Source organism: Ictalurus furcatus, chromosome 28 (genome assembly GCF_023375685.1).
Source record: "Ictalurus furcatus strain D&B chromosome 28, Billie_1.0, whole genome shotgun sequence".
Lineage (NCBI taxonomy): Eukaryota > Metazoa > Chordata > Actinopteri > Siluriformes > Ictaluridae > Ictalurus > Ictalurus furcatus.
The window spans coordinates 13,570,890-13,582,304 of NC_071282.1; the positions used below are offsets into that span (position 1 = coordinate 13,570,890).

An 11,415-nucleotide genomic window follows, 5' to 3' on the forward strand; every position below is an offset into this window, starting at 1 on the left:
ATCGGTGAACCGAGCACTCGATCTACATCAGGGCACCCCATATTGTCTTTGATCTTTCATTTTTCTGTTTGTTCATCCTGCTGCACCAGGTTCACTGTGTGTTAATTGATCACATTAGCATCATTTAAATCAGGTGATGTATTAAGGTAAGGGGACTTGACCAGGACAGGCTTGTTTATCTGCATATTAGTCAATTCATATTTGTTATTAGAAACCTAGGTTTGAGCTGATCAGAATTTTTCTGCACAGTTACCGGAGCATTGATCTCATTTGTAGAAACCGCAGTTATGTTTTGATGTGCTATTTTTGGTTATGACAGTGCTACTCAGGAAGGAGAACTAGTCAGTGTCTCCACAGGCGTCTTCAGTCTAAACTAAAGACCCTGCATATTTCAAAACGAGACCCTGCATATTTCAAAATGATTTTGAAAAAATAGTTATGGCCCAGGATAATAGAGAATATTTGACAAGCTTAAAGAGTTTGATGTACTGAAATATAGAGCAGTGATAACAGTGATCAATATTCTATTCTGGGTAAATTAAACACATCAAGGCCATAGCAGCAGGGTGAATATCACTGACTGACTCAACAGCTGTGAGTAAGAACAAATATCTGGAACCAGAAAACATGCATAATCTTTCTCAGTTTAAAACTGTACCACTGTCTCACACTTGCACTGGTAGTAACCACATATTTCCCCCTCTCATTTGCATACAGTTACATTCTGCTCAAATTTTTTGCCAGTTCAAGTTGAAACTAAATGACATCTTATATATATATATATATATATATATATATATATATATATATATATATATATATATAAACACACACACACACACACATGTATACACACACACACACACACACACACACATATATATATATATATATATATATATATATATATATATATATATATATATAAATATAAAAAACAGTGTTTTTAAGAATTAATGAGAGTATTTATTTATTGCATTTTGCATGTAACATTTGGAGCTTGTCACATTCAGATATTAATGAAACACTTATAATGGTAATAATAATAAGAAATAGATTAATATTAATGAGGTCAATAAGTGTTAATTAAATGTAAAATGAATCAATGTGTGTAATGCAACCAAAGAAAAAATACAGCCCACATACTTAGCTTATTTGGCAGGCACTTTCATCCAAAGTGAAAATAACACTGTTGTCATTTAGTTATTATTTAGCATGTTGAAAAATAATATTAACAAAATACCCAAAGTACTGGGCCTAGAAAATACAGCGCGTGTGAACGGACGAGCCTACAAATCCCAGCTGTCTACAAATAACTTCCGGGTTTGAACGATTCAAAGGTTGCTGATTGGTGGAGCGCGGGGAGCGGAAGTAGCGTTGGTAGGGTTTGTTTATACGCAAGGCAGCTAGCGGTAATTGAACAAATCTGAATTTGTGAGATATGGACGCGTTACAAAGGCATAGGTCTCTGTATAAGAGCACAACTCCACCATGGAAGGAAACATACAGAAAGGTAACTTTATTTAATTCCTCTGTATGCTAAGTAAAGTAATAACTTTAGCTGTGTAGCTAAACAACACAAGCAACTCGCTAGATACCAATCGGCGTCATGTTTCTTGTCTAGTTACACTAAGTAGGCTGTAAAATAATGGGGTTTCTTGCCCTAAGTAGTACACGATATGGTCGATTGGGTATCAGCCTCTCTCTGGATAGCTACAAGCTCAGTTACAGGGTTGTTGTTGTTGTTTTTTTGCGTAGAATTAATAAACCATTTAATGTCTTTATTTACAAACCTGTAAAAAGATGGTGATTCAGGAAATGTTTTGGAAAGTATGGATGTTTGGTTTGTCTTTAGACATTGTCATGTCCATTGCATTAACCCGCTCTTAATGCAAATCACCAACCAAGTTTTCCTTTCTCATGATTAAGTACCTTGAAAATGAGGGAAAAATCTAAATAAAAAGTCTGAGAAATAGTCAAATAAAAGTTAAATCCGAAGTAATTATGAAGACGTCTCGAAAAGGTCTGTTTTTACCATTTAAAAGCAAGAACATTTGAGTTACTGACAACTAAGTGTTTTTCATCACTTCCTGTTTGCTCTTGATGTCCGGGTTTTAAATAACGGCGTTTTAATAATAGATAGTCTTAATATAAATATTCTGCTCTCTATTTAGCGTTGTGTGGAAAGGTTGAAGAACAGCCGCTCGAGGTTATTGGAGAAGTACCGTCAGATGAGAGACACCACAAAGAGCTCTCTGCTCGTCCAGGAAGTGATGGAAGTGGAGTGGAGCGCCTTGCAGTCCGCCAACCAAAGACTGCCTTCGTTGTGGAAGAAAGACGGCGTGAGTGATGTACGGGTATTTCAAATCAGTCACCGACACCTGAACTTGTTTTTGTGTTGGAATGTACTATTTTGTTTCCCTCGGCTTGATTTTACAGATGTACAGAGACGTGCAGGAACATGATGAATTGGCTGTTCTAGAGGAAATCCAACAGGAACTCGTATCTCAAGGTTACTGTCAATATCTGCTGTAAATCTTCTACATGTACAGTCGGGTCTATAAGTGTTTGGACAGTGATAATGTTTGTAATTTTGCCTCTGTACACCACCACGATGGATTTGAAATGAAGCAATCAAGATGTGATTGAAGTGTAGACGTTCAGCTTTAATTCAAAGGGTTTAACAAAAATATTGCATTAACCGTTAGGAATTACAGCCATTTTTTCGAGTCCCTCCATTTTTACAGGCTCAAAAGTAATTGGACAAACTAACATCATAATAACTGTTAGGATTATTTTTAATACTCGGATTCAAATCCTTTGCAGTCAATGAATACCTGAAATCTGGAAGCCATGGACATCACCAAATGCAGAGTTTCCTCCTCTGAGATGTTTTGCCAGGCCTTTACTGCAAAAGCCTTCAGTTGATGCTTGTTTGTGGGTATTTCTGCCTTCAGTTTTGATTTCAGTAAGTGGAAAAACATGCTCAGTTGAGTTGAGCTCATCGCACATGTAAGAACGTTTAATTTCTTTGCCTTCAGAAGCGCTTGTGTTGCTTTCGCGGTACATTTTGGGTCATTATTCATCTGTACTGTGAAGCGCTGTCCTATCAGTTTTGCAGCATTTGACTGAATCTGAGCAGAAAGTATAGCTCTATATGGTTCAAAATTCATCCTGCTACTTCTTCCAAATGCAAATTAAATGCTTGGTATCAACTCCAGACCTTTTTGTCTCCTTAATTTGTCATGACACCTGGCCACACATGGCCATTAAACTGCATATCAGTCAATTGTCTAATTGCTTTTGAGCCTGTGAAAATGGAGGGATTCTGTAAGAAAAAAAAAAGGCTGCAATTATTAAACAGTTTATGCAATATTTTTGTTAAACCCTTTGAATTAAAGCTGAAAGTCTACACTTCAATCATATATTGACTGCCTTGTTTCAAATCCATTGTGGTGGTGTACAGAGGCAAAATAACGAAAATTGTCTCACTGTCCAAATACTTGTGGACTTGACTGTTTATTTTCTATGCACATGGCATCTTGAAGAAACATTCCAGTGTTGTTTGTTTTTTTTTTTTTTAAATACACTTGTTTATACATACTGCACATCTGTAGTGTGTGTGTGATTACTCCATTATAATAGAAGTCTAAGGGCAGTTATGGAATTGTCAATAAATATTTAAAATACATTACTATACAGGGATGGACAAATCATGTATTCATTAGCTAGCTCATCAGGCAAGTGAAGACTCCAGTCCCATGACATTCTTGCCCAGAAGCCGTATTAACTAGGCTAAAATAAGGCACTAGTGTAATTTAACTCAAAAGTATGACTAGCTAATTATGTCCATTAATACAAACGATGGGAAAAGATGAGTGACTTTATATAGCTGTAGTCTCTCGTTACATTCTCTCATCACACACAAAGATGATATTTGAGTTTGGATAGGTGGGTTTGTACTGTGCTAGCATTAGGTTTATTGTTTTTATGCTGCATTGTTCTGTAGTCTGCTCAGTTTTGTCACTGTTTCCACATTCCTTTCTTTTGTGAAAGGAGGTTTTCTTTCTCTGATTTAAGAAAAAAAAGAACTGTTTTATTAAACATCCATATGTACGTAATCAGTTTGTTCTCTGACAATAACACTAAAGAATAATTCCTAAAGGTTTCCTGGTATCCATATACAATGATGTGGGTAGTACATAACGACAAGGGAAACACAAATTGTCTGTAGTAATCACACATGCACTACAGTTGTGGTAGTTGGGGGATTAGTTTGGAAAAAATATGAAGCTGGTGTGTTCTTTTAACATATGATAAACGCTTTATTTATTTATTTATTTTTTAATTTTTTTATAAATAAATAGAGCTTTCGATCATTGAGGAATACCACAAAAGCCAGCAGTATGAAGAAATGTACTTCGACTCTATTGTGGATGGAATGGAGGAAGACGGAAAGCTCATCTGCCCCGTATGTCATGCGTAAGTGGAATAAACACACAAGCTCTTTGAAGCTTCTTGTGTGGTTGTTCGTAGTCATAATGCTGCGTCTGCTTATGGTATTTCTGTATTACAGGAATAACCTGACGGTGAACAGCCATTTTACATCATGTCCATGTGGCCTTTATATCAACACAGTGGTGAGTGAAAGGAGCACACGAGCATCTCTGCGAATGAGAATTACAGTGAGATGAAGAATTGAGCATGAAAAGTTGACAAAAGTTCTACAAGACTATATAATTGTAGATTGTTAGTACAACCCCAATTCCAAAAAAGTTGGGACGCTGTGTGAAGTCTCATAAACCAATATGTTATTCACAATAGAACATAGAAAACTTCAAATGTTTAAACTGAGGAAATGTACCATTGTAAGGAAAAAATAAGGGCAACAAAAGGCTGGAAAAGTAAGTGTTGCTAAAAAGAAACAGCTGGAGGAACATTTTGTAAATAATTAGGTTAATTTATTTATTTATAACCAATCATGTTACTGACCTGTTGCATATTAACCTAATTAATTACAAAATGTTCCTCCAGCTGTTTCTTTTTAGTGACACTTACTTTTCCAGCCTTTTGTTGCCCCATCCCAACTTTTTTGAGATGTGTTGCAACCATCAAATTCAAAATGGTACATTCCTCTGTTTTGATATGTTTATGTACGATTGTGAATAACATATGGGTTTGAAATCTGCAAATCATTGCATTGTTTTTATTTGCATTTTACATGGCGTCCCAGCTTTTTTGGAATTGGGGTTATATATATCCTAGGTTATGTTTATATATCTGTGTATTATTTGTATATACACAATGAAAATATCTCTTGCATATATTTATGACTAATATTTGCGTATTGTGTATGTATATAAAATGTTTTTGTACATGTTAGGTTTTTTATTATAACATACTGTTATCTATTCAATAGCTACTGCACATATTCATTGCTGAGTACATGTACTGTGCCATGACTATCTATCTATCTATCGTGTTACTGTTTCAGGTGCTGTGTGGATTGTGTGTTTTAGGCAATAACAGGATTTGTTCACTAGTCGGTATGTCCGAACCAATTTCAATGTTCTTACAGGGAAGAAATATAACAGCAGATGTGCTCCAGCATCTGCTTGAGTTGAGAGTCACAGAACATCTGGAATACTGCCTCCAGAACCCCATATTCTCAGTAGCCTCAAATGTGGATGGAGGACCCAACCTTATGATGAGCTGCAGGGTAATGTCACGCTTGAATACTTTCTGAATGTACTGTATATGCTTGGGCTAGTTCTTGGTTTGAATATGTAGCCAGACTTCTCTATTCTCTGGAAAAATAAACTTCCTCATAACATTGAATGATTCAGACCTTTTGGAATAAATGTAGATTATTAAACACCTATCTCATCTTATCTACAGGTGTGTGATTATCTCACCATTGTTCTGTGAGTGACTCCAGTACAAGGGCCATTGTTTGCTTTTTCAGTGTTTTGTATTTTATTTCTGTGAAATAAAGAGAGTACTTATTTAACTTTACACATTTTCTTTTAATGTGCTGCTATTTGTGGTTAGTGATGAATCTCTTAACAGGAACATTAGCATTGTAACAACAAAAAATAGTTTGATGGTGACAACACCACCACATTAAATTCTCAATGCATGGTTACAGGTTTTAAGTTGTGATGGATTAGATAAGGGGTGTCCAATCTTATCCGGAAAGGGCCGGTGTGGGTGCAGGTTTTCATTCCAACCAAGCAAACCAGGTGTGGCTTCTGCTTGGTTGGAATGAAAACCTGCACCCACACCGGCCCTTTCCGGATAAGATTGGACACCCCTGGATTAGAGGATATGTCCAGAACACTACATTGGTCCACAGATGAATCTAGTTTTTATAGCGTGGATCATGACTGAGGGCTTTGTTTTAATTTTAACACTCTGGCATGCCAAAGCGCTGTATGTTCTAGCACTACAAATAAGCCTGATAATTTATGTTAATTTAATTTATATATTTAAATATGTACTTGATCTAAATTTTCTGAAAAGTTTACCTTGCACTTCATTTAAAACTAATCACTGGGAAACAAGTTTGATGATGAAATATTTATTCTGAGAGCACAGAGGACACGATGGAAGGATGTCGATAGAATATAAGGATCTGTTTCATTTGACAAACATTTCCGAATCTTGAACTTTTCAGCTTTGCACAACTATTTTCTTGCAAATATAATTTCCCCTAATGCATCCCTGACAAATTAAGCCCAGTGCTGGACTTGGTTTCTAACTATGCTTCTAACGCCTCAATAGGTCAAGTCCCATAAATTAACAGCTTAACATGTACATTCAAGACCTTATACTACACTTAATTTAGTTCAAAATACAAAATAAAGTATAAAAGTTGTGTACTAGGTCTTTTTCTTGTTTCTGTATCTTTAGTATTTCCTATTAGCTGGACAGGAGAAAACTACACACAATCAGATCACTGGCATTTGATGAAACCATTAAGGTCCTCCAGGAACTTGATGTACTCCTGATGCTCCAGTGCTGTGCTCAGCTCAATCAACTCATCTGCAAAGGTGTTGTCAACACCACGATCAGCCAAGAAGTCCATTAAATGGTCATAAAGAGCCTGTGGAGATGTTAAAGATTAACAGCCATGAGCACAAGAAAGAGCAATGCTTCCTACAATTCTGCTTTTTTTATGTCAATGAAAACACTTTCAGGGAGTTTTAGACAAATTATCGAGTTCCTAGCACAGGTAAAGCACACCGTATGGTTTAGTGACCTACTGATGACCAAGCGCAACTTAAATCTCTAAAAATAAAGTCACAATCGGTTTGTATTAAAATGTCCCTAGTGTCAGGAAATAGCACGCTTGAGTTCCACACAGCCGGCCGTAGCTTCGAGACAAGGGAGCAAAATTGGTTGTGCTAAAAAATTTTTTTTTTAAAAAGCCATTCTTGGGTGTCTGTGAAGTCGTTATCTGTACAAATCAATCTTAATAGCTGCAAGATATCCTTTTGCTTTAGCCTCTAAGGTGATTTTTGTAAACTTTTTTTTTTTTTTTACACACACACACACACACACACACACACACACACACACACACACTGTATGTTTAGTGTTAGTTACCTTTATTTAATTTCCTCAGTAACATGAACTAGGAGGAATGGACTGTGGAATTGTCTCAGAAACTGCAGTTCATCCATTTGACCAGTAATGTGCACCATCTTAAAATGCCTAGAATGTTTTCTTTGAGCTCGTGTAATGATGGTCTTTATATTTATTTTAAAAAAAGGCATGTCCCTTTCTCTCTGTAGTCGTTTATGTTTCGGTTCAGATTTGATTCATTTATTTAGGTTTTAACTCATTTAACGAAACATTATTCTACTGTAGATAAACACTCATACCCAGTCCAGAGAGTCTGTGTTGAGGGTGTAGCTTGTCTCCTTCCAGTCCTCGTCTCCTTCAGGCTGGAAACTGACTTCACGGATGGTGAAGATCTCGCTCTCGTCCTCTCCTTCGCCGTGGCCGATCTGCTCAGAGTCAAACAGCTTAGGATGTATTCTCCAATATATCACTAAGCATAACATCACATGTTGGAAAACCTTGGTATATTAACCTTGCACTGAGGGGTTACAAAAAGCAATTAATGAAAGCAGAATTTCTAGAGGCTTACCTCATCCTCTGGATAATGGCAATCGAACACCAGGGAATTCTTCGCCCCCTGTTTAGTCACCTCAATCACAAAGTTAGGTGTGGAGACGATGTCAGGCTAAAAACAGATAGGCAAAAACAAACGTTAGCATTGTAGCAACACATTACAATATACATTATGGAAAAAAAACTGAGGAGATATAGCAATTCGGAAAAAACAATGTTTAACAAAACCTAAAATTAGCCATGAACTGCCTGTGTCCTTAATCATAAAATGGAAAGTTTGTAAAATTTAGAAGCTTCTGTTTTCTGCAAGTCAAATCACAATTACAGTTACAAAAATCACTTACAATCCTCTCCTTTGCCCCTAAATGACCCCCATGCTCATGTTGCCGTTTTTTTGCTCCCCAATTTCCACTGTCCAGTTTCAGTGAGCCTGTGCCCACTGTTGCCTCAGATTCCTGTTCTTGACTGAGAAGCAGAACCTGATGTGCTTTTCTGCTGTTGTAGCCCAGCCACCTCAAGGCTCAACATGTGGCACATTCTGGGATGCTTTTCTGCTCACCATGTTTGTAAAGGGTGGTTATTTAATTTACTGTAGCCTTCCTGTATGATTTTATGCATTGCTGCTACATGATTGGCTGATGGCAGGACCAGAACAGGGGTGAGCTGCCATTTGACTCTGCACTTTTCAGACTACAGGGGCAGTGACCCAGCACTTCAGGCAATAACAGAAAGGTCTGACTCGGTTGTAAAACCAATCAACACTTTCAGTTTAGCTGGTTGGGATGGGACATTTCTCCTAAAGGGGATCTCCTACAAGCAATGAAGGGTTAAGTGCACTTTGGTGGTCACTGGCACTTAATATTTGTGTTGAATCAGTATTGCTAACATTTCGATATTTTAAGTGACACATGCGCACATTCTGCATCGATTATAGGAAAATTCTTCAAATAAAGTACGTACGGCTTGTATATATTAGTGAAACAGACAGTTACTACAGTGACAGTTTAATGCAGAATATGAACACGTCTTTGATTTTTAAAACATATTTTAGAATTAGTCTCACCTAACTTCATGAACTAATTTTTTGCTGTTATAAGCTGCCCGGGGTGTAAAATGCAAAATGAAGCATGTGGAGTCGAAACAAACTACTTTGACGTTCATTATAAGGCGTGTTGTGCCCTGTTATTGTATTATAAATAAACCCTGGATCCATATAGCATTAAAAGCAAAATACATAGTGTGTTTTTATAGACAAACAACAGATGTACCTCTTCTCTCAGACATAAGTTTGCCCCACCACTTTTGGAGTAATGGTGCCACCCCTGGCTGATTGGATAACTGCATGAATGAGCTGAATTAGCAAGAATTAGTGTACCTAATAAAGTGTCCGGTGAGTGTAGCTCTAGAACCACTGTCAAAAGTGCATCATTTACCACAGTACTGCACGAGTGCTTCTTACTAAAGCTTCATTCGCTCTACACATTCCTTCACAATCTGCCAGAAACCACCCTCAGGCGTGCTTTAAATTCAGTCTAAATGGGTAAAATCATCCGTTAGATCTATAAATGTGAATGGAAGTGAGAGCAGGTTCTACCTCGTTGTCCTCAGCCTTCTGGCCCTGCTCTGGCTCTTCCTCCATGTTTGGGGGAATGCTGTTATTTACGTTGAATGTGACGGTCACTCTGTGAAATAAATCAGAGAAGCTCTAGTGCAAGTCTCAACCAAACTAAATAACTGATTATAATATTAGATTAGAATCTTTATCTTCAGGAGATTTGCTTTAAAAAGTAGAAGTATGGCATACAAGGATGTCATACAAACCATTTAAAAAAAAAAAAAAAAAAAAACAACTAAAAAAGTGGTCTCAGACATGTTACGAGATTGTTTTGGCACGTTCTCCACTCCAATACACAGACATGTTTTATGTCACGAACAAGCTTGGAGGACTTACTTCTCTCCAGAGATGATTCGGGTAAGTTTTGCTTCGGTGCCATTCAGCTCAAGCTCCCATCCTCCGGACATCTTGGGGAGCGTCTTGCTTTTCTGGATCTTCTTCTCCTCTTTGATTTCATCTGAGAGAAATTCTACAAACGCTTTGTCACCTGTAAGACATGAAGATATGCATTTTAAAAAATAATCTCAGATGGGATCGTTTACAAAAAAGTACAAACAGAGAGAACGGCAGCACAGTGGTGCAGCGGGCAATGTTGCCGACTCCTAGATACTGGACTCGGGTTTGTCTGTGTGGAGTTTCTGGTTCATGTGGGTTTCCAAAAACAGATCAAATTCCTCTGTGTGTGACTGTAGGTAGTGCCCTGTGATGGACAGGTGTCCCATCCCAGGTGTATTCCTGCCTCACACCCAGTGTTCCCAGGAGAGACTCCAGATCCACCATAAAGCTGACCAGGATGGAGCTGTTACTGAAGATGAACGAACGAATGAATGAATGAATGAATGAATGAAAAGTGAACATATTCCTGAGTCGGGGTGCCATCCCTGTTTGGACTTTCATCATTCAAGGTCACACGGTGCAAAATGTGACGTCAAATCTGGGGTACAAAATCCATTTTATTATATATATGTTGTCAGTAACAGACTTCCATACATACTACTGTTACCAAGCAACGTTACATATTACTCTGGTGTTCAACAAGTGACATTAAAATACATGCTAAAGTTAGAGTACATTTCTGAGGTCAGAAATTCTAACATTTATTTAATGAAGTAATATTTAATGACAGACGCCATTTTGTGGCACTTAAACGTAAAGCGCGCGCTGTTTATAATTATGTCAGCCTCATACAGATGCTAGCATTAACCGGCTAAACCGCTAGCTACAGTTATGGTTAGTTATCTGACATGAGAAGTTGTTTGAAGCGAATTACTCCGACTTTACCTTCTGTATGAAGGCCTCCACAGCCGCAGGAAGGAAGAGTGTGTTTGGAAGCGAGCAGTTTGGCTCTGCGGTCGGACGCCGCGCCGTTGTTGCCGCACATCAACCATATCGAGCGCGTGAACGGCCGGGTCGTGGCCGAGGTCGGAGCGCACAGCACGGATCTGACGAGCGGCTCAGTAGCTCGGCACACAGACGCACTCGGGGCCTTGTTCGTAAGGCGAGCCGCGATGCTAACAGCGCGTGTTAAAGACTTCAACATAACTGCACTACTTCTTCCTTTTATTATTACTATTCTTCTGATCTGATCTCCCCTCTCCTCTCCTTACCGGCTACCAAGACGCACAGAATGCGCTAGAAACACGTGCAGAAGGACACGATGA

General features: G+C 38.0%; 2 protein-coding genes across 3 annotated transcripts; one reads left to right on the forward strand and one right to left on the reverse strand.

The window, feature by feature from the left end:
* The first annotated feature begins 1,347 nt into the window (after positions 1-1,347).
* Positions 1,348-6,015, forward strand: rpain (RPA interacting protein). 2 transcript variants are annotated; one of them, XM_053618015.1, is made up of 7 exons: positions 1,348-1,513; positions 2,175-2,342; positions 2,440-2,512; positions 4,368-4,482; positions 4,577-4,640; positions 5,579-5,719; positions 5,899-6,015. In XM_053618015.1, exons 1-7 carry the CDS (start codon positions 1,442-1,444, stop codon positions 5,926-5,928), a joined length of 663 nt encoding a protein of 220 aa, XP_053473990.1. In that variant the 5' UTR covers positions 1,348-1,441; the 3' UTR covers positions 5,929-6,015. The 2 variants fall into 2 exon arrangements, with proteins under 2 accessions (XP_053473990.1, XP_053473989.1); XM_053618014.1 differs by having other exon boundaries at positions 1,350-1,513; positions 2,175-2,351.
* A 549-nt stretch (positions 6,016-6,564) lies between these two features.
* c1qbp (complement component 1, q subcomponent binding protein) lies at positions 6,565-11,404 on the reverse strand. The gene is made up of 6 exons (XM_053618013.1): positions 11,036-11,404; positions 10,091-10,241; positions 9,734-9,821; positions 8,156-8,251; positions 7,887-8,012; positions 6,565-7,105 (listed from the first exon to the last, which is right to left on the reverse strand). The coding sequence occupies exons 1-6, from the start codon at positions 11,292-11,294 to the stop codon at positions 6,956-6,958; spliced, it is 870 nt and encodes a 289-aa protein (XP_053473988.1). The 5' UTR covers positions 11,295-11,404; the 3' UTR covers positions 6,565-6,955.
* Positions 11,405-11,415: the final 11 nt, after the last annotated feature.

What these genes read in the sequence shown, in the direction of transcription:
- c1qbp (XM_053618013.1), bottom strand. Translation starts at nt 11,294, where the DNA reads ATGTTGAAGTCTTTAACACGCGCTGTTAGCATCGCGGCTCGCCTTACG. An exon ending in TGGAGGCCTTCATACAGAAG is followed by an intron (nt 10,242 to 11,035) that starts GTAAAGTCGGAG and finishes CATGTCTTACAG; the next exon opens with GTGACAAAGCGTTTGTAGAA. An exon ending in GCCATTATCCAGAGGATGAG is followed by an intron (nt 8,013 to 8,155) that starts GTAAGCCTCTAG and finishes GACTCTGAGCAG; the next exon opens with ATCGGCCACGGCGAAGGAGA.
- rpain (XM_053618014.1), top strand. Translation starts at nt 1,442, where the DNA reads ATGGACGCGTTACAAAGGCATAGGTCTCTGTATAAGAGCACAACTCCA. An exon ending in GGAAGGAAACATACAGAAAG is followed by an intron (nt 1,514 to 2,174) that starts GTAACTTTATTT and finishes CTCTCTATTTAG; the next exon opens with CGTTGTGTGGAAAGGTTGAA. An exon ending in ACCTTATGATGAGCTGCAGG is followed by an intron (nt 5,720 to 5,898) that starts GTAATGTCACGC and finishes TCTTATCTACAG; the next exon opens with GTGTGTGATTATCTCACCAT.